General features: G+C 32.7%; 1 protein-coding gene across 1 annotated transcript; it reads right to left on the bottom strand.

Annotated features, from left to right (window-relative positions):
* Positions 1 to 14,800: 14,800 nt before the first annotated feature.
* LOC126777441 (uncharacterized) lies at positions 14,801 to 21,550 on the bottom strand. The gene is made up of 8 exons (XM_050500451.1): positions 21,357 to 21,550; positions 19,904 to 20,046; positions 19,163 to 19,231; positions 17,056 to 17,138; positions 16,526 to 16,645; positions 15,570 to 15,720; positions 15,386 to 15,507; positions 14,801 to 15,106 (listed from the first exon to the last, which is right to left on the bottom strand). The coding sequence occupies exons 2-8, from the start codon at positions 19,908 to 19,910 to the stop codon at positions 14,801 to 14,803; spliced, it is 858 nt and encodes a 285-aa protein (XP_050356408.1). The 5' UTR covers positions 19,911 to 20,046; positions 21,357 to 21,550.
* Between the last annotated feature and the right edge of the window lie 2,876 nt (positions 21,551 to 24,426).

The following is a 24,426-nucleotide window of genomic DNA, read 5'->3' as shown; positions in this document are numbered from 1 at the left end:
ATATGACTAGGCGAATACAAGTTGACTTTTTAAACCGCTAGCATAATACGACCACGTCAAATTTGCTTACGAGGTATACTTCCACCGGATATTTCGATAGATTATTATTTATTTTGCTTGTTTTTTCTTGAATATTGTAATTCACAAATTTTATAGTTATTTAAAAAAAATTAAGTAATGAAAATTATCTAATTAGCTTAGCCTATTTTCATAAAATATTTTTTTATGCTGGCAATTGGCATAACTTTTCATGTTTCAAATTTGACATTTAAAGTATTTGACGTTGAAATAAAAATACGATATGATAATCAAGTTCATTTAAATTATCATTCAGTCTTTTATATAAGTACTTAAATAGAAAATGTTTGCGAGACACTAGTTTATTATACTTTACACATTTCTTATATATTAAAAAAGGGATATTTCATGATTACATTTATAATTTGTTTGTTTTTTTTTGAATATTATTTATAATTGTAAGACTTCTTTTTAGTATCTTCAAACATATTTCATAATTGTTCTGTACGTAAGAATGTCATCGAACTCCTACTAAACGGCTGGATTAATTTTCTGTGTGGGTCTCTGGAATGTTTAGATTGGACCCGGTAGGTGGCGCTGCGATCGGGTTACAGTATTTTTGTAATAAAAAAATATCTTATTTTACCGGGACGCAGTCGGGACCGTGTACAAGACGTGTTAGGATACGCCTTTTCGAATACTCGACAGAGGTTGAGTTTTAAAAAGACGTAACATTTAGATAAGTTTGCTGGTAAAGATATATATTATGTATAAATATGTAGCGTCCAAAAGTTATACTGATTTCATAAAAACTTCGGATTTGTCTTTTTAAAAATAGAACACCAAATCACACAAATTGATGTAAATAATTTAATTCAATTACTTTTCAAAATCTAAATTATATATTTGAACACATTCATTAACATCACAAGTCGCGCCAATATATAGGCCCTAACAAAATGGCGGTATTAAAATTAGCGCGTGTCTTTTTTTATTAATAAAGCTGTTGTATGGCTCATTGAATGTCCTAACTATATACATTTATGTAATGTAACAAATCAACAATCAAAGGTAACTACTGCACTCAAACTATAAAGAACATAAGAAGTAAATCCTTAGGGGCCTTCCGTTGCCACAATCAACCACATGTACTAAAAATAAGACTGGCTATGAAACAGGTTTATTGTTAAATTGAACCTTTGTTCCTTGACATAAGATTCAGTTTGAAAACATTTCTTAATAATAGGAGTAAAAATTGATGTAGGTTTTCGAAAAGGAAAGGGTATAGGGAGGTGTGAACCAAGGATTTTACGCGCTAAAAAAAATTCGCCATCTTGCTGGAACGTTGAACCGTGAACGTTTTTTAAGTTATGAATAGAAAAACAATCATTGGTTACTTTAAAAATTGTTTACTTTGTCATTCACAAATAGGTACCTATTGCATAAATAAGATATTTGTGTTATTGCTGTTAATAATAATCAGTAAATAAAAAATAGCCGACAAATTGTTAAATAAAAAGTGTTACCATTGCTCTCAGAATCAGATTCTGACACTTCAAGAAATATTAACAACTTCTTGTACCATCAAACAGCGGAACTAAGGTGTTAAGTAGATATTCTGAGCCTGCGTTTACACTGACTCATGCTTGCACTGTCAAACACCATTTAAGCAAGAACACAATGTAGATGTTTATCGGTAGAATAACTAATTATTGGGTGGTACCGTATGGACCCAGAACTTTACTATCATAAAAATATGTATTTTAAAAAGATATCTATTTTATAAAAATCCATTTAAAATGAAGACACAACCGACTTAAATTCCGGTTTTTAATTTCACAGCACAGATTTGTATTTATTTTTATAAATTTGAAAAACAAATATTGAACCTATAAACAATTTTACACTATAAATGAATGTAGGTTTAATTTATTTCGTGAAACCATTATATTTTGGATAAAATACCAATTAATCAGCTCGGCTCAACAGCGTTGTACTGTCAGTTACTTTTTTACCTTTATTTAACTTGTAAAAGAAATATAGTCATACAATTTATATTTTGTCCAAGTTTCAATTATTAAAAAAAAACACTGCCGTTAAATACCTATGTTGTTTACGGTCAGAATTTAAACTTTACTACAATATGACATACTCGTACCATCCACTTATCGGATGTTCTATTAAAAAGCTAATTCGTAATCAATATTAAACATGTTCCGGCTTAAAGGGTGAGTGAGCAAGCGATCTGCAGACACAAGGTTCCCAAGGTTGGTGTTGCAATGGTGATGTAAGGAATGGTTATTATTTCTTACAGCACAGTCTATGTTTATGAAATTAGCAGTATCCATAATCGGTGGTTATGACTCACCATCAAGTAGCCCATCGTGTGTGGGCCAAGCTGTTTTATATTACAAAAAAAAATATTTGAAAAACATTGTTTAAGTAAATTGTAATCGTTTATTCTTTGACTACTTAATAAGCGTTTTTTTGTTCATTTCAAAAGTTTTCAAATGACCATAAATGGATGAAGGATGACAAATGTGGACCTTTACCCTTAGACATAAAGGATATTAGTACTGTAAGAAGCATTTCACACTGTAAATGTGCCTTTATCACTTATAATAACACTATATCTTACTGGTGGTAGGGCTTTGTGCAAGCTCGTCTGGGTAAGTACCACCCACTCATGAGATATTCTACCGCAAAACAGCAGTACTTGGTATTGTTGTGTTCCGGTTTGAAGGGTGACTGAGCCAGTGTAATTACAGACACAAGGGACATAACATATTTTTTCCAAAGGTTGGTGGCGCATTGGTGATGTAAACGATGGTTTACATTTCGTACAATGCCAATGTCTATGGGCCTTTGGTGACCACTCATACCATCAGGTGGCCATATGCTAGTCCGCCTACCTATACTATAAAAAAAATCAAATTACTGTTGAAACCAGAATATACCAATTTAAGGTTTTATGGGCGGTATTATAAATTATGGAATTATAAGTAATCAGGGGTGGGCCCTTTTGGGATGGGAACAGTAAGTAGGGGTATGTGGGGCTCGTCGGTGTCCGGGGCCCCAAGTGTGCCCCGAACAACGGAATACCCACTAAAAAACCAGTGGTACTCTTCTTAACGAGGAATGTCACGTGATCGCTTGCGCATGATACCGTGACGCTCTGACGGACGGCCCACCTATGTGGGCGTCCATTCTCTAGGGGGTTTACCAGGGTAGTGAGAACTCCCCTAGTCCCGGCGACGCTTAATGCGGCGGTGGTAGAAGCTCTTTCTTCTCCTGGTTTTCTTTGGCGGAGCAGCAGTCTGCAGTGGCCCTCTTCCCGCTCCCGCTCCGCGGCCTCCTTCTGCACACTTATCACACTTTCACAGAAGGAGACCATTTCCGACCAGCACTCCTCGCTTCCGAGCATCGCATTGGGTGGGTCGACCCCTGGTTGGTTTGTTATCTTCATTTCATACCTATTTACATTGTTGCACTTAATAACAGAATGTATGTACCTTATATATGTAGTAATAAAATGATTGTAGTAGTTATTTTCTCTTTTTTTATGTAGAAAAGTCACACCTAAGTATTTTTTATTAATTAGACAATATAGATTAAACTAATTGTGAATTTCAACTAAAATAGTTGGAATTTTAGGCGCATTTATGTGCACAAAACTTTTTGTAACTAGAAATTCACTTTGTCTATTGTTTTTAAAAACTTAAGGTGAACTTAGACAGAGGTAAGGAGAACTTAAACAAGATGAAAAACTTTTGAATCAACAGTATTCAGTTATTTTACAAGATTAAATTCCTTTTAAAATCACAAACAGTTCGTATTGTACATTACATTCGATCGAAAAAACAGTAGTTAGACTTTTTTTAGCAATTAAATTACATGGGTAACACAAAAGTTGCCAATTTTCCTTCTGTGTAGACGCAGCTTAACATTAATTGAAGTATCAAACTACAAACGATCACTAATTGCAAACGGTCTAGAAATAATTGAATCTGGTCTCTGTTCAATTCAGTCTAGATATTGGCAATTGCGTGTACGAATACTAGGATTCTATGAGATAGCCATTTAAGCTTGGCCAATTTAAACAGAGATTGTGTGAAGGTTTTTTAAACAATATGACTTAAAAAGTTAATCGAACCAAATTTGAACATATACTTCCTTTTTTTATGTAAGAGGGGGTAAACGTGCAGGCGATAGACAGACACCTGATAGACAGTGACTACCATCGCCCATGGACACCTGCAACACCAGAGGACTTGCAGGTGCGTAGCCGGCCATATATTTTGAGTCGAATTTTGTTAATATTATACATCAAAACAGAACAGTAGGCTATTCTGTCAAAACAAACACGAAACACACCGCTGACAACGGTCGTGAAATGTCAGAAGTGATATGCAACATTGATCATAATAATTATAACATTTAAAGGATACACTCATCATAATAGTATAGCACCACAAGACGGTTGTGAACATTTCACGGGTGATTAATTAAGTGCTTTCTTACAGAATTGTAATCATAGAAAATAAATCAAGATATAGTTATAAAGCTTAGATGAGTGTCATATTTTTTTATACTCAAAATGTATTTCTTTATTATCTACCTATATCAGTGTAGATGATATTTTTATTTTGTTAAACATAATCGTAGGTAAATATTTGTCACATTATGACCCAGAGAAATTCGATATTCGTTTGCTAAAATTATCAAATTCAACTTTCCTCTTCCCTTGTATTCTAACAACTCTATCTCGCTAAACATTTACGATATAAAGACCCTTAATACATTGGTCATAAGGCTGATTGTACTGCAGCATTTAATTTGCGCGTATTGAGTTCACTGTCCCGACGAATTTGTACGAATCTGTCCCATTTTCACCTGCTCGTTGACACCTCCGCTCGTTCCATACGTTCATTTATAATTCATTCATTCACTCACGACCTGAGTCGGCAACCGAGTTTAAACCCCATTGGAGATACGTCTATAATGCTACTAAATTGTAAATGACCATCCCGACTTTGAGTGAACTTCGAATTTCGGGTGTTTAAATTATTCATCTTAAATTGGCTGCGTGCCATGCGGGTGTGGTTTCATGAATAATTTAGCGTTTAGAAGTGTTAAAGGAGCTGTTTGATAACATTTAATTTTATTTCTACGTGATTTTAGTGGCAACGGTCTTGTTCATAGTTTTAATCCAATGCTAGCTATGATTTGAAAGCGAGAAATTGAATTTAGATTTTCACAGCTAAGGCCTTATATATATTCTTTTTATCTCTAACAATTATAATATTATTTATCGCCATTATATATTTACTACAAACGTATGAATAAAGTCTGTATTTTTTCAATTAAAATACGTTTACTACAGGTTGTCTAAAATGCAATAAATGTTCAACGGTCCTTCATAGAGTATGGACCTAATATTCATGATATTGATAAATATTACATATTATACACAAAAATATATATATACATGCTTAGATTTGTGGTCTCCTATACACACCATCGACCGTCGTAGAACTGTTTTATTGTGGTTTCTTTAAAACGTTGATGTCGGCATATTGATTTCGTAGGCGACGTTCAAATGTTTGGTCTCCAGTTATTTCAAAGCGTCAGTACAAAATGTCAAAATTTCAAATCGAATTTTGCTTTGATCAAGATGTCGTTCGCTTCTGAAATATGTATTGACCGATGACACTGTTGCCTGGCGTTGAAACGTCGAACGGAACGCTAAGGTCGGACGCTACGACCATAGCCTTACATACACGTAAGTAATAATATAAAAATGCTTATATAATATATATAGTAAACAAAAAAAGTAAAATCCTGTTAATATTCCACTGTTGGGCCTTAGACTTCCTCTCCATTAGGAGAGTTTAGGAGTTTATTAAATCACACTGCACCAATTCTGATTGGCTACACTTTACAGATGAGACAGATTTTCATTCAACACATGCAGGTTTCGTCATAACGTTCTCCTTCTCTGTCGAACACGCACTCAAATTAAAAACATAAAAAATCATTCGGCCATTTCAGCTCTTCACTCTTAATCAAAAGTAATAAACAAAATGTACAATTTTCTGTACATTTGTAATGTAAATTGTAACAATTTTCATCAACAAGATATCCCAGTCGTATTAAACAATGGACCACAAATAAGACATTTACTGGGTAGCGGCACAAAGCCAGGCAACTAGGCATTGTCTTCCATTGTCCGATTACTTAACACGACCTACGAAATGATGACCAATGTAAGGGTGTCTATGATGTCGAATGCTTGGAATTATGTGGATCACTTTAATATTAATCTTGTTTTATTTTTAACTTACAATAAACTGAGGTACTACTAAAGATTGTTTTTTTTTAATATTATAAGTAGGCGGACGAGAAAATGAACTATCTAATGGTAAGTGGATACCACCATACACATTGGCGCCATAAGAAATATTAACCATTCCTTACATCGTCAATGCGCCACCAATCTTGGGAACAAAGATGTTATGTTCCTTATGTCTCAAGTTTTACCGGCTCACTTACCCTTTCCAGCTTAACATAACAGTACTGAGTAATGGTATTTGACGGTAGAATACGCGATGAGCGTGTGGTACCTACCCAAGCGTACATGCACAAAACCCTATTACCAAGTAATAAAGAAATTCAATGGTGGTAGGGCTTTGTGCAAGCTCGTCTGGGTAGGTACCACCCACTCATCAGATATTCTACCGCAAAACAGCAATACTTGATATTGTTGTGTTCCGGTTTGAAGGGTGAGTGAGCCAGTGTAATTACAGGCACAAGGGACATAAAATCTTAGTTCCCAAGGTTGATGGCGCATTGGCTATAAGCGATGGCATTTCTTACAATGCCAATGTCTAAGGGCGTTTGGTGACCACTTACCATCAGGTGGCCCATATGCTCGTCCACCTTCCTATTCTATAAAAAAAAAAGAAATAATGGTGTTCGTCCGACCAATACTGGCTACAGCGGTCATTTACAAGTAAGAACGGCAACGATTCGAAATATATAATAGTGCTTGAGTGAAAGCTCCACTCCTCTTAAGGGTAGACTTTCCTCAACAGCGGAGCAGCCGCTGGTCAGTAAATATACTCGTACATGTGGCCAATCTTATACGATTCATGTAAGCTTTCTCAAGATGTTTTCCTTCCCCACCGAGCCAGAGATTAATTATAAACACGAATTAAGCAAATTTACACGCGGTGCTTAAACAGATTTCAGCTTGTGTGGTTAAGATACGTGTGTCTCATTCACTAAGACGTCTTTGCTTATCATTATGGATTCGCTAAAATAAATTATATGCAAAGTGTAGTCCATTGTGTGCATTGATTTATCCTTGATCCTGTGATTAATTCTCAATCTTTCTAGAATATTAATGTATTAGTTTTCTTATCGATGTTATAATATAGAAATATATTATAATAGTTGTCGTACATTGTTTATGAACATAGAGACCCGTGCCCCTGAAGTACTGTATATCGTCTCAACAGCGTTGTTCAATTTTCAGTAAGTATTACGACACCTATACTGCAAAATGTATATATTTTAAATATTTTTTTACATATCATAAGATAATAATTTTTGAACGTCGAAGTATGGTTTTATCCGCCATGTTGAAGCTAGTCTTTGCTTCCTGACATCACAACAACATAGGACATTAATATCATGATTATCAATTTCATTGTAATATTCAAGAGTTTAATGATTTTGACTACATCTACTAGACTAGGATATAGGCTGAGCATGTTTTTTGATTATGTAACAAACAAAATGTAAATACAATAAATAAATAATAAAATAAATAACTTATTTTTTATAACGTTTTTCTATTTCCCTACACATTTGAAAACATTCGATAATATTAATATTTTTTTAAATATTTAATGTGTAATATAAATTAAATAAACGTCTAAGAATTTTTAACATTGTCCCGAGTTACCATAAATAATGGTTCCACTAAATAATTGACTATAATATTCAGACCAAAACGTAGATGCTATGGTTTATTGTAATTGAAATGACCCGTTAGTTTTTAATTCGATTATAGTTATTTATTTTTTATATAATCACTGTATGTGACAGCACTGGCCCCTAAGACACGGGTCTTCCTAGTTTAGGGTGTCAGAGTATCTTTGAATGTGCGTAAAATAACTATTTCAAAAAATATTTTTTTATTATAAAATTTTTTTCTTGTCATTTATCATTTTAATATTCAATTATAGTTGATCAAAAACAAAGCATACGACTTTAATTTATATTTCTTATCATGAAGATTGTGAGCGAAATTAATAACTGTATTACAAAGACCCCAACGTATATTAGTTATTACAATAATTATTAAATAGTATTGCAATTATGTGAATATTATTTATCAATAATTTTTTAATTTTTTTTTATTTAACTTGATATCTACATTTATATTTATTCTTTTATGAAAACAAGTACATATTAATTAATATATCTTATAACTAAAATTAAAATAAAAACAAACTACACATTACAAACTTATAGAAAAACACGCCGTATAAAATTTGTTCTGCGGCATTGTACCCAAGACGCTGGCACTATTGCCCCTGAACCGCTACTCAGCCTTTCGGTTAAATAAGCTCCCAGCTCTCGGGTCACCAGAAGTGTGGACCAGTTTCTTTGAGTGGTATTTTATAATTTTTTTAGTACCCAACCCAGTAAAATCATATTCGTTGGATAAAAATAATATTTGCAGCGCTTGAGTATTCGAGCAGCTTCAGCAGCTGCACTGACTTTACCAGACATGTTCTGAATATGAGATACTGCCAGCGTATCTATGCAAGTTGCATCTCACACAAGGACAGGTTCCGTCGACCGTCACTAATGTTGCTTCAGCCATCATGTCTCTTGCCATCATCTCTGCATAAGCCGTTCGGTTCATTTTTATGTTTTAGGTAGGCGGACAAGCAAATGAGCCACCTGATAATTACCAAATAATTACCATTCCTTACATCGCCAATGTGCCATGAACCTTGGGAACTGAGATGTTATGTCCCTCGTGACTGTAGTTTTACTGGCTCACTCAATCCGGAAACCCTTCTCGGAACGCAACAATGCTAAGTAATGTTGCTTAGCCGCAGAATATCTGATGAGTGGGTGAGACGGGCCTGCAAAGTCCAACTACAAGGAAAATGTAAAAAATCTAAAATCATCAATAAAATTGATAATAAGAATATAATGGACACATATAATAAAAAAAAGGAAACTTAAAAGAGCACAGACGCTTGTTTGTTGGTTGAGAAAGAAGGTATATTCAATTAAATATTTAAAAATGTAAATTGGTATATCCGTTTAATAATAATCTGTCTAATAATAGTCATCGATTTTGTTTAACCGATGACCATGAAGACGCAAAAGTATTTTTCCTGCATAACGTTTTATCAGCTTTTGAAATTATCAAGATAGATTTATTTATCTCTAAACAATTATGGCGATATTTATCAAACAGATATAAATCTAACAATCCTTTTTAAATGTTGAACATATCAATATTTACGTTAAAAGACATTTAATAAATTATACGCATTTAACAATCATGGTATTTTTTTATCAAACTCACAAACCGTAATACGAGAAGATACAACTACATACTACTTGATTTGTATAATTTATCAGTGAAATATAGTCCGTATTAGCCTTAAGTATCTGGATCAGTAAGGTTATTTTGTATGAACAAACTCGCCGCTGAAAACGGTTGTGAAATGTCAGAAAGTGATACGCGACGAAATAATAATTATAAAATTTCAAGGAAACACACGTCAAAATAGTATATATCACCATAGGTTCTTAAGCACTGCTATATCTAAATAATTGAAAATCATTTAAGCACTTTCGATTATATTTATCAACTTATATTTATCTTAATAAATATCAAAGATCAAGAAGTTTTGTCATCATCATTATGAATCATGATGATGACAAAACTATTTTTCACTAGGTTTTGTCGTTAGCACAACAAAGTGTTGCCACTGCATGCATCACATAAACTTCTATTACCTTCAAACGATCACCGTGACAATTGGCATTTGCAGGACACGTCTGCCGGGATTTTCTAGTTAAATATATTTGGTTTTGTTTGCACCCGTCTGTAAATGGTATATAATGAATTATTATTTGAAACAAGCTTAGTGCTGCCTGAAGGAAAAATTTGCTCATATATTTATCATTAGTTTTAATGGTGTATATTTTTAAATGTAACAAAATAACATTCGTTTTTAGAATAATATAATGTAGAATTTGATTTACTTGGTAGTAGGGTTTTGTGCAAGCATGTCTGGGTAGGTACCACCCCACTCACCAAGTATTTATTCTATTCTATAGTATTGTTGTTTGTGAGCCAGTTTGATTAGAAGCATAAGGAACATAGAATCTTAGTTTTAAAGGTTGGTGGTGCACTGGCGATTTAAGAAATGGTTAATGTTTCTTATGCCACCATTGTCTATGGGCGGTGGTGACCGCTTACGATCAGGTGGCCCCTTTCCCCGTCCGCCTACCTATTTTATATGAAACAAATAATTCTGATTGGTCAAATACAGTTACTTAATTAAACAATCGTGTTCATATTCATTGTAAAAATATTCTTCCGATTCAGGAAATTAAAGTTGTTAATTCAGGAAGTTTTTTTATATCATTTATATTACGCACTAAATGACTTACCATTCAATCCATTTTCAATGAAAAGTAGACCAACGAATCGTCCATACAACACCGAACATTAATCAGGCTTATCGGATGCCGGCTCAATATAGATATTTCACAATTACATCGGTTAGTCCAATTATGTTCAATAATGGCTGAACTGGGAACGATATCGTCTTTAGAATATTATGCTTGAACAATGAAGACTATCAATAAGCAAGAGTTTTATATGTGTTTATATAAAAGCCTTAAATATATACAAATAATAATTAAAAATAGCTAAAGTAGCTATCAGTACAAATTGGAATGGCCGCCAGAATGCTAGCAACATTATCTCTTTTAATAGCAATTCCAATTCTCTGTGCGAAAAATGAACCAACTCTCCTGTCACCGGGAGAGGCTATGAAGACTTTAAAAATAATTAGAAGCAAATTAATATTGACTTTAGAGGTTTGTTTATATACCGACTTTCTTAGTTATTTACAATTGGAGTAATTTATATAGTACCTGGGCGACCGAGCTTGCTCCAATATAATTAATTAATAAGTTACATTTTCTTTTTGTGAAACATTGCATTTTTTAATAAAATTTACCGATACAGAAAAACTTAGAAAGCAAAACCTTATCTAAATACAAAATTTGAGCGAAAACGTAAAAATTATTTCAGAGATTGATGAAAATAATTTATATATCTACATAAATTGCTCAATTTTTTATTATAAGATAATATAAATGTAAAAGGTACATATCCACTAAAGAAGTCGGAAGTATTTGCAACTGCTTGTGATTCTCTAAGAAGTCAAAAACTTATGACCGTTTCGTCCACACTGTATTACAACTTAAGGATTGTTAAAAGTAGATTTTTTGTTACCGACTCATGTTAACGACACATACTTTGCCTAGAAGTAGTATGAAATTTCGGAAAACCCTTGAAGAGAAACCGTCAAGAAAAATAAAATCTGGCGAAAGAAATTAAACACTACGGTCTAGGGTCAGGCGAAATTTTGCCAATATATCCTAAAGCCACTGTAAATTTTGACAAGCAATGCCATGACCGACGGCAACATACGATCTAGTAATTAACAGAAACATGAATCTTTATTAGTATAGCATATTTAAAAAAAAACACCGTAATCATTACAATGAATTTTTTTTAAAAAGTTACAACTTTTTAACAACATATAAAATGAATTAGTAATATAAATAAGCTTAATGAAGTTCCGATTGTTAATATTTAATCAAGAAATGTATTTCTGCATCTAACGTTAATTTATATGAGTTAATAATTAATTCCCTTTTCAACATCTTACGTAATTATTATTTGTTGAAATCTCGAGTGCCGTTCTAAAGCAGAATCGTTTCAGAATGGAGTTAATCTATTGGAAATGTCCTCACTTCAGGTTAAACCTTTGATATAGAGATGTGATGTCCATTTGTCGATGTTACCGTATTATCGATAAAGTAATGTAAATACACATTATTTTTTTAGTCATAGACATACTTTAAATACTTTTATAAATAATATAATGTTCGCCGATGATAAAAAAGTATATAGAAAAATTAACAAAATAGAAGATTGTTTATTACTTCAGAGTGATTTGGATAGATTATGTAATTATTATACAATGAATAGGATCTCCATTAACGTAAATAAATGTTCGCAAATTACTTTTACTCGAAAAATAAATACACATACTTATGGTTACACAATGAATGGCGTTCCTTTAAAGAAAACCAACCTGGTTCGTGATTTAGGCGTTCTCCTAGACTCGAAACTACTATTTAATCATCACGTAGATTATATAACTAATAAGGCCTATAAACTACTAGGTTTTATAAATAGAACATGCAAACCTTTTCGCGACATTAATTGTCTAAAAATAGCCTATTTCTCTTATGTGAGAAGCATATTAGAGTATGCTAGTTGTGTTTGGAATCCTCAATATTTTAAATATATCGAAGGAGTTGAGGCCATACAAAAGAAATTTATTAAATATCTGAACTTTAAAACTTACAGTAACACAAACTACAGGGATGCTTGTAATCTTTATCGCATATCCAGCTTGACAGATCGACGTGAAACTTTAGATATGATATTTCTACATGATTTGGTCTCTGGTAAGCTAGACTCGCCTGAGTTGCGCTCGCGCGTTCTTCTTAATGTACCTAACAAGCGAACTCGTTATGCATATTCGAATCTGTTACACGTCCCTTTATCCAATTCGCGTTACGCTGCAAACTCTATATTGCCGCGCGTTTTCACACTATATAATAAAAAATACTCGCACATCGACATCTTTCATCGGTCGATTAAATCATTTAAAACATACATTCTCACGGCTCAAAATTCTACTTAACCATTCAAACTCATACAAAATTTACATACACCTAAACACATACATACAAACACTTAAACACATAAATACAACCTTCCCTACTACCTACCTACCTACTTATACACACACAAAACAACAGTGCAGTTAGCACTACGACACCCATCCACAACATAGTCTGTGTCGCCTAATTTATATTCATTCTTTTTTTTATTTTATTTATTTTGTATTTTTTTTATAGATATTTTGTTACTTACATTTTTTTTTTTACCAAAACTGTGTGTTGCTACTTCTGTTTACTGATATTAAGTTTGCATAACTCAATGGAAAACAGTAATTGGCTCTATTTTTTGTATTTTTTTATTTTTAATGCTTTGTATTTTGTATTATATGCTGTTGTTTTCCTTAAATAAATAAATAAAATAAATATGTAGAAAAAGATATTTTATTTTACTTGGTTGAAAGCAATGATGTCATATCATCAAAGATGAGAAAATTAAGAAAAATATATCAGTAAATACAAGTATAATACACGATTATACTTGTGTTCACTATATTATCTTCATAATATACTACATTAAATGCATATACCGTTGGAATTAGAATGTTATTTGCTTTAGACATTTCTATTGTGGAGGCCCCAGGGCTGTAGCCTCGGATCTCCTAAATACAGCCCTGGTATACGTAGAAGTAATGAAAACTTTTTGTACTCCATAAACGTTTGATTCCAATACAACAATGTACTTGAATTCGACTTAAAAACTTTACTAAATAATAAATATTGAAAGAAAATTTCTTTTCTACATTAAAAGTTCATAAAATATTGTTTTTAGTACTCCACTCGCATAGTATTATATAGCCAACTTCCTCAACAAATGCGCTAACTAACGCAAAAAAAAAAAAACTAAAAAATACAAAGCAGTAATAGATCATTTTTTTAATTTCGCTAGAAAAAAGCCTTTATGCATTTCTTCCACATGAAGTGGAGGGGGGGGGGTGTATGTGAGGATAACCGTCGCTGGTAAAATAAATAAAAAACATAGGTATCCTGTCCGTGTGGTCGAGGGACGCCACGGAATCGTTTGCACATGCTATCATGACGGCCCAACGGTCAGCGGCTTGCGCATAGTGCCAATACCTCAAGTAGTGGCAGATCGCCAGGCCTGCTGGTGGAGACCCCAGGTCCTCCCCCCATCTACGAATCAGGGCAGACTGGTAGATCTTGAGATTAGCGCATTCAAACAAAAAAATTGCTTAACTTCATAATATTAGTATAGTTTTTTGCATTAGTATCTTACAGGTAAAATAAAATGTTTAATTATTTATTTATCGACAATATAAGTCCACTCCTTACTAAATACCTTTAACGAAGAAGTCGAAGTCTACGTTTTATTTTATCAAGTTTAAAGAGTTTTTTTACACCAATTTAGATAAAATGTTGGGAAAAATACGCCAAAATTTTTGTTTGGTTCTATTTTTCTTTTGGCTGAGATTGTAAACTTTTCCAATTCTTAGTTGTTACTGATATAACTAAAGAAGTATTAAATTGGTAATTATTTATTTATTATATATAATGATATCATCTAAATGCTTCATTATAAAAACTCACTGTTTTTAACTTCTTGGATTTAATAGCAATAATAATTTATGTAAAATATTAAGTTATGACTTTGAAATTAAAGCAAAAATTAATAAAGATAAAAGGCATATAATATTCATGTATATTTTTAAATAAAATACACTAGACACGAACATTAGTCTGACCCCATGTACACAGTAGGAAACGGTTTTTTTTCATTTACTCGAACCATAACTTTTTTCATGTCAATAAGTTTCACTTCCCTGCCGTATGCCAGCACTTGGTACATCACGGAATCCTTAAATAATATATCCACTGCAAAATCTATTTGGAGGAATTGAAACGTGTAGCAAATTGGTTTTGGCGATTGGCACCAACGTTTGATATAAATAGTGGGTTTGTCTTTTAACCATTTTGGTCTGTTGTAATTGAACACTCGAAAGACTACACATGAATACTCATAGTTGGAGAAGATTGTGAACTGGAAAAAGTATTAAAAAAGGTGATTATTATTAAGGCTTTTGGGGTTTTTGTTTAATAACCTAATGGTAAATGGTCATCACCATCAATAGACTTTGGGTGTTTAAGATTTGTTACCATTTTTTACATTGTTAATGCGCCATCAACCGTGAGAACTAAGAAGTTATCTCCCTTGTGACTGTAGTAACTGGTTCACTCACCATTTCAACCGCAACACAACAATTATATTCCACGGATGTAAAAATAAAATTAAATATTTATAATTAATATTGTTGCATACATTGTATCTAACCCGTTGCCTCATGTTACTTGGTCCTCGTTCAATCCTAGTGCGATCAGTAAATAGCTCAGCTCTCACTTCTTCAAAATCACAGGGTCCATATCTCTGGACATTTGCAAGACCTAAAAGCATTTTCATTTAGAATTTTACTTGTAGTATACAAAGAGGTTTATCCAAGACTTACTTCTTCGTAGAACAATATGATTATTAGATATCCTTGATATTGTTGGTCTTCCAATTCCAGCAATACTATTTCGTACCCAGGGTCTATATTGTGAATAGTCCAGAAACCTAGAAGGCGCTTTACAGCCTGGGCCATAGATTCCAAAACCTATCTGAAAAAAACAGGTTTTTATTTTTTTATTTTCTTGTATTGTCATCCAATCTTGAGTTATATACAAAGCTTCGAGCTTCTGACTCTTAGGAAGTAAGTTTACCTCGATTGAACACATATGTTATATGTTAGTACAATTTCATTATGAATGATCATTGAGATTTGATAATTGGTATAAATATCATGTATAATAGTCAATGCCTCCAATCATTTATGATCTAGATCTAGAAGCTTTTTACATGTTTACCTTTAAGTTACATCTTGTGAATGTCCCACTGTTGGGCTAAGACCTCCTCTCTCTTTTTGAGGAGAAGGTTTGGAGCTTATTCCACCACGGCAATGCGGCAGAATTTCAGTGAAATTAGACACATGAAGGTTTCCTCACGATGTTTTCCTTCACCGTAAAGCACGAGATGAATTTTAAATACAAATTAAGCACATGAAAATTTAGTGGTGCTTGCCCGGGTTTGAATCCACGATCATCGGTTAAGATTCACGCGTTCTTACCACTGGGCCGTCACGCCTCATAATATACATAATATATATTTACCTATATACCTTGTTTAGGGGGTGGTAGGTTGAACAATGCTGTCTTCTTCTTTCGAATGTCAAATCAGAGATGTCTCTGATTTGACATTGTCATTGAGTTGAATTGAACAATGATCTATAAAATCTACGTTTATACGTAAGGCCGCTAGTTTTTATACAATTTAATATCACCAAATGAAAGAAATATTAAGGAAAAGAGAAAACGTATGCAAACGAAGACACAAGCATTGTTCGTTTAAAATAAATTGTAAGCATACCAAGCTCCATTTATTATTCTGTCTCAGAGCCAGCAAGGCTCCGCTACGCCAAATACATTCAGTGCCTGTCAATGCTTTCGCACATACCGTGTGTATAGGCCACATTTTTTCTACATCCAACTGAAATAAGAATATTTTTTATTATTTTATTCTCGTTTTAAAAGAGTATAATTGTTCTTCAGCCTTGAAAGTATGCATTTTAAGTTCAAAATTAAATATTATCTTTGAATGATTTTATATTGTCTGTGGTTCTTTCTACAGTACGCTTTTATCTCTGATAAAGATTATGAAAATATATTCTTGTAATATTTAAGTAATTTATTCAAATATAACTTAAAAAACATATTATTAATTTTAGATGTTAAATACTTATTACAAAGTATCTTAAATAATTTTCATAACCTTACCATTAACCTGAAGTTATGCCATAAAATTTAAAAGCGTATTTTTAAAATAAAATGTTTCGTAAAAAATAAGCAACATGAACGAGCTGAGAAAAATTAAAGTAGCTTTGATAAAAACGTTTCCACCTCCGATTTCCTGTAGAAGGTTTTGCATCGTTCAGGATCTACGTAAGCCATTTTGTGTATTTTTATAGCGGAACGCTTGCAGTCTGAAAATAAATTCCTTTGCTTACTAAATAGATATACTCGTATTATGAAAACAAGAGAAGGGATTTTTTTAATCATTCTCATGTTTTTACTGGCAGATAAAGGTGTCATATGAAACAATTGATAAATTTAAAATTAAAGGCAACTGATTTTCTTGCATAAAGAAATATTAATTTCAATCATATTTTTATTATTATATGCAATGCTTTATAACTGCTTTGTACTGCTTTGTCATTCAACGTCAAAATCGTTTTATCTGAAAAATTGGTACAGAAAAAGCAGAGGGACTTTTCTCACCCTTAACGCTCTAAAACTTACACTCAAGTAATACAGGATATACTGTACCAAATCGATATTTTTTATACAATACTAGTCGTCACTTCTATCGTGTAAAGCTTAAAAGTAATGTCATGAAGTCATGCTTTAATTTAAATGCCATTTAAAAATTTTTAATCTACTGTTAAAACATTACAGATTTTCAATACAAAGTTTTCGTGTGTATGTGCTATTCTGTACAATGTTGACAACCGACTTATCGTGATATACTATTTTGATGTGTGTATTCTTGAAATATCATAATTATTATGGTCAATTTCGCATTTCATTGACATTTCGCGACCGATCCCTGCGGTGTACTCAAGTTTGTTCTTAAAGAATAGCACTAATATTTTCCTTCTGGTTAGTTTATTTGAAAACTGCCCGTGCCAATTTTCTTCACGAATAAGTAGATATACTCAAAAAAATACATATAAACTGTATATATAGCCAATGTTAAATATCATTCCGATTAGTAGTTCACAGATCAAAGGGTAATATTATATAAGTGGGTGCGAAGATTTTAGAAATAACCCAATAACTTTTTATTGGCCTGATCCGGTGTTTGAACCCAGGACCTAAGTATCTGTATTATAATTTATCCACTAGACCAACGAGGCAATTAAGTCTGTATGACTTTAATTAAAGGATTTATAACTTAATTCTTATTAAATGCTCATATTAGGAGAAAGTTATGATGGCGTAATGCTACATATTGTCAAAAGATATTGTGTTAGGATTTTAATAGCGTCAGAAAACTGCTTACCGAATGAAAACTATCGTAAACTTTTTTTTTTGTTTATGTTATAGGCAGGTGGACGGGCAAAGAGCCATTTGATGATAAGTGGTCATCATTGCTCATAGACCCATAGACATTGCGCCAATGCGCCACCAACCTTGGGAACTAAGATGTTATGTCCCTTGTACACAATTATAATAAGTATTGCTGTTAAGCAGAATATTTCATAAGTGGGGGTCTGCACAAAGCCCTACCACCGGATAAAGCACTTAAGCATTTATATACTGGACGATTGCTTCTTAGTAGACTTATCGAGTTGAATCTATAAATATAATTCAGGTATTCTAAAATTCTAAAAAATAAAATTCCGTGACTGTTCTTTAGATGTGTCGGGTTGCCATTCCATCGGAATATTATATCCGTAACCGTAATCCGTAACAGCCTATGAATGTCCCACTGCTGGGCTAAAGGCCTCCTCTCCTCTTTTTGAGGAGAGGGTTTGGAGCTTATTCCACCACGCTGCTCCAATGCGGGTTGGTGGAATACACATGTGGCAGAATTTCAGTGAAATTAGACACATGCAGGTTTCCTCACGATGTTTTCCTTTACCGTAAAGCACGAGATGAATTATAATCGCAAATTAAGCACATGAAAATTCAGTGAAGCTTGCCCGGGTTTGAACCCACGATCAGGATCTCGGTTCTATTAGGAACATTATATAACAATTAGTAACTTTAGAGATATTAAAATATTTTTCACAAATGAGAACAAACTCGATATGTGATATCGACTATTGTAATTATAATGAGATACGAAGTGAGTCGCACAGCTGCTGTGCTTTCGCACACACTGTTGCATATTTTATCGTGTACGTAGGTAGGCTATTATTCGTAAATGAATAAAATAATTAATAGTTCTGTTATTTTGAAAGCAATTTAACGAGATTGTCGAACATATTACAATGAACATTACCATCGATCGTCATAACGTAGAAAAGCGGTTTCACCAGCACTCTCGGCGGCGCACATATCGGGTGCAAATCTGCAAATTAAAACACATCACGCTATAAATAACTACGTTATCGTCACACGTTGTCACTTTACAGCGACATTTGGTAACGAATTCACGTTATGAATGTCATTTTTAAAATGTTGCTCTAAATTGAAATTAATTGTTTGTTGCATTATGAAATGGTATATTTTGAAAAATAATGCACGTGATTTCATTTTGTTAAAAGTTTAATTATATTTAACTATCTTTAAAACATTTTACTTTCATTTAAACGTTACATGAGTATTATAGCCGTATCCAATAGCAGGAGTGAAGATAAATAACACATCACTTAGCAATACGATGCTTTGTGAACGTAGACAACTAGTCGGATGGTTGTACATACTCGAGTTTGACTTTCATTATGACTGTATGCTTTAAACTTTATATATTTCATACATTATATTCTGGGTCTCCACTAGGTTGAGATGAAATGATCGAAATGTCGAGAAAAAACGTTTATAATTATTGGTATTAAAAAAGGAATATTAACAGCTTGTTCATGCCCCACTGCTGGGCTAAAGCTTATCCTTTTGAAGGTTTGGAGCTCATTCCATAATATTTGACTTTGACTTTGAGCGGTGCTTGCCTTGGTTTGAACCCGCAATCATCGGTTGCTCACCACACGTTTTCCGAGAAATATGGAAATTCGATATATTTTACATGTCATTAAGTAATTCGTTTCAAGTTGTATCAGAGCTGGTGTGCTGTATGTAGTCTGTTTGAAGTCGGGGTGGTAGCTGTAGTCTTTTACTCGTATACCGGGATTGGAGCAATTCCGTCCGAGTATTACTCTTGAACGAGATCTGAAAGAAGTTTAATTAATTTATTATTATTATTTCTCATTAGAATTCATTCATTCTACTTTTATAAAAATGGAATATTTTAAGAAATCATATATGAATGTTTCGAACATGTGGCGTGGTGCTTGATGATTCTTAACGTGGCGGGTTCAATTTTCGAAAAGCATTACTGAGATTTCATGTTATCTTATATTAATAAATATGGAGCTGAAGAGTTTGTTTGCTTGAACGAGCTATCGAGATTGGCTCTACCAGGCTAATATGAACAATTGAAAAAAATTGCCAGGAAACCTGCATGTGTTTGATTAATCTACATGTGTATACATTGTCTATGTTTTGTATGAGCGTGTGTCATGTTCTTTTATGTGATCTAAAGCGTAGCGGGCAACGTATAAGAAAAAGGACAAGGACAGCGTACGTTGGCTTTGGACTTAGTTGGCGCGAAACATTAGCGAGATTATAAAATAAATCCGGATATATAATTGCAATTTTATAACTGTTGCTGTAAGTTCATGACCCTTCTTGAATTAATTTCCTCTCAGTATCTCAAAGTTTGACTGACAATAATCTCCTATTGGGATTAGTCGGCCTATGTATCTACACTTCCATTTAATTATATACTTAATTTCACTCCTAGTTTGATCATCATGTATTGAAATTATCACAAATATTATCTCGTCAGTTACATTCTTATCATACTCATTTTAAAACTATTGATCTATCTATTCTAGGCGATATTTTTTGTACTTCGCAAGTAAAATTAAAGTTACAGAAATGTCGGAGGGTATTGAAAAATAAATGCGAGTGTAATGGAATCGACTACAAATTTACATCTGGAATCGTTGCACTGAAATTCGATCTTGAAATTTTGCTTTCATATCCAAAGAAATCAAGCATAAAACAGTAACGCAACGAAAGTCTCATGCAGAATTCATATAACAGAAGTCGACACACTCATTAGTGAGAAACTGTAACTTCGAGACCGTTCCTCGTTCATATTATAATACATTTTCAATTAGAGTTGATAAACTAACAAGCAAGCTTGCGAACAGCCCGCGGCGCACTCAAACCTGCTCTTTGACGACTAGTTTTGTGAACATAACTTTGTTTCGCAACACCGAGAACTACAATTTAAGAAATCATAAATTCTTCTTAATGTAAAGCGGTGTAAATCAAAACACACTTTGTAAAAGTTATTATTTGCATTGAAATTTAAAGATATATTATTTAATTCATTGCATACAAGTTTTTTTTAAATAAAATCTATAAAAAAATCTAAGCTTTAATCTCATCAAAGATTCATGGGTTCTTACCACTGGGCCATCTCGACAGTTTATATCAATGGGATGTTTCTATCTATACCCAAAACGGTTATAGTAGAAAAAACTTAACTGTAGCTAACGTGACAATTTTTATTTTACTATAATACACAGTTGAATCTAATTTGTCATAATTACATCTTTTAAAATTAAAAATGACTAATCAAAATGATTAATATGTTTGCTTGTTTGTGTTTCTCCCATTAAATTAGAAATCGTTTGATCTATCAAGGGATAGCTGGCACCTGAAATCTTGTTTAGGTAATTTGTCGATGTCCATCGCGGATGCAATCACAATCTGTTTGGTCACGAGCACAACAGATGTAGTATACAGTGTGTCATCTAGAAAAAAATACAGATTATAAAATGATATGTATTTTATTTATAATAATTATCTTTAAATTACAAATTTATTTATTTATTTTTGAAAGGTCAACGACCTTTACACGAAATACATCCGCGACTTATCAAAATAGTAACATCAATGGTAAAAAATACAAATTAACAAACAATGGCAGGTAATGATATATGACAGGAGACTAGACTTTTATGTCGTCCTTTAAAGTATTTCTAAATTTATGTAATGTGTTGGTATATTAATGTCTGTTTTTTTATTTTATCACGACTAAGCCACTCAACCGATCAGAGAAAGCCTAGGATAAGGACATAGGTAAATAAATATACTGAAGATAAATATCAGAGTTGAGGGAAATATTTAAGTAAAAATATCCGAAACTCGAAAGTCTCGAAATTGTTTGTTTGTCCTATCACTAGCCACGATGTAAGGCTGATTTTTTTATACAGAGATAGTTGATTGAGGAATGACATGGTTGTTTTATATACTAATAGCTACATAACGAGCTCACTTGAAGCTAGAAGCGATAGGTACTTGGAGATAAGTGGTCGATAGCCTCTACATTTGTTAAGCTATTGCTTGCAAATTAAGCAGGCATAAAGTTTCACCGAGGGTGTTTATCGTGATTTAGATTATAATGTGATTAAGTTAGTGTTAGATTGACCCAAAACGAAGGGTTCTCTACTAAACGCCGTCATCTGAATTATTTATCAGAAAAAATATACTAAATCTACAATATTATGTTAGGAACGACATTTTGATGAACCTTCTGGGAAAAGAGATATGTTTGTCTTGGACGTTAGCCGTCATTTAAGTTTCATTATTATATAAAATTAATATATTGCGTATTTAGTGGTTTTCAAATGATGCATGATTATTAGGGAATTAACAAAGCACTTTGTTTTTAGAAGTATTTCATTGACATTATTGTAATAGATAAATTAGCAAAATAAATTACTTTGTCATATATACTTAGGTAGAATTTAAAATTATCTTTAATGAGCGGCGATTCCTCAATCTTTGTACTGCCTATGGTGGAATTAAGTCTGTTATGTGGCTTGTTTATGAAAGAATACTTCGCAAAGAAACGTGCATATGGCGAAAGTGCATTGAAGAATAAAATATGCTCCACTTGGCATGGTTGGTAGAGTCAAGATTGTGCTATGAGAACATTTTGCAGAACAGTAAGCGACTGTTACTTATCTTTTTGCTGTATTTATCATATTTCATAGAAGACCTGCGTCTGCTTTGACATTTTTTATGCAATAAAATATTTTGCGTCTCTGTAGTTTAACCTATAATGTATGTAATGTAAAACTATATTAATAAAAATTGTATATTTACTTGAAGGATAATAGAGAACTCCAAGCCAAGGATAAGTTTCAATTTTGGCGATTCCCTCGTAAACCACTTTTATAGGTGATTTGTCAATACCACAATTATCGAAATTAAATAGCGTTTCGTTACTGACTTGGACAGCTAGAAACATAATTTTTGGTTTTGGTTTAAACAAAGATTAAAGAACCGAGATGGCCCAGTGGAAAAAACGCGTGAATCTTAACCTATGATCGTGGGTTCAAACCCGGGCAAGCACCATTGAATTTTCATGTGCTTAATTTGTGATTATAATTCATCTCGTAGTTAACGGTGAAGGAAAACATCGTGAGAAAACCTGCATGTGTCTAATTTCACTGAAATTCTGCCACGTATGTATTCCACCAAGCCACATTGGAGCAGCGTGGTGGAATAAGCTCCAAACCTTCTCCTCAAAAAGGGAGAGGAGGCCTTTAGCCCAACAGTGGGACATTCACAGGCTGTTACGGAAAACAAAGATTAAAATATATAGAAAAATAAATAGACATTTTTATATTTCTAATACAGCTTAATTTTTACTTGGTGATTGGACTTTGTGTAAGCTTGTCTGGTTAGGTATAACCTTCTTCACAGCAATACTTAGTATTGTTGTGTTCCGGTTTAAAGTGTGAGTGAGCCAGTGTAACTACAGGCACAAGGGACATAACAATATGTTAGTTCCAAAGGATGTGTACTGTATAAAAATATACAATGCAAAATATATGTACTTATATGGCGTTCATGAATGAATTTCACATGAAATAAACATAAAATCAATATATTTTACAAAATGTATGCAATAAATTTGAAACCAAAATAATACATAAAAATAAAACATTTATATAATACCTCCATTTCCGAAAAGTAAGCTGTGTAGTATCGTAATGACTTTTACGAATTTCATTCTCTTTTATATTTTGTTTAAAGCCGATTATTAAAAATATTATCACAATAGTAAATAAATATTCATGTACAATTAAAATTCATGTACAAAAAATTTTTTTATTGTTATTTTAAAGATTTATATTAATTCAAAACGAGAATTTAAATTTAGCTGAAAAAACGTAATCACAAAGTGACTTATTTGATTTATAAGACGATATCAATTGTTTCATGCTGTGAGTAAATATAGATATACATATGTTTGATATTTTAAGCATTCCTTGTATATAAATCATCGCGGTAAATTTTATCAAATATTTGTAAACAAACTGGTATTTGTTAATCAATGAACGATTGGAATGTTATTTACGAACAAAATGTTAAATATTTTTAATTTAAATAAATCATCCAACAATATTCGTTTATGAGATACTTGCGACGCCCCACTTCGTACGAATACAGCATATATATTAT

This window comes from Nymphalis io, chromosome 23 (genome assembly GCF_905147045.1).
Source record: "Nymphalis io chromosome 23, ilAglIoxx1.1, whole genome shotgun sequence".
Classification (NCBI taxonomy): domain Eukaryota; kingdom Metazoa; phylum Arthropoda; class Insecta; order Lepidoptera; family Nymphalidae; genus Nymphalis; species Nymphalis io.
This window is presented reverse-complemented; position numbering and strand designations above follow the sequence as displayed.

Coding starts and splice junctions, on each gene's coding strand:
- LOC126777441 (XM_050500451.1), bottom strand. Junction 17,139..19,162: donor CTACGTTATGACGATCGATG/GTAATGTTCATT, acceptor ATTTATTTTCAG/ACTGCAAGCGTTCCGCTATA. Junction 15,508..15,569: donor TCATATTGTTCTACGAAGAA/GTAAGTCTTGGA, acceptor AAATGCTTTTAG/GTCTTGCAAATGTCCAGAGA.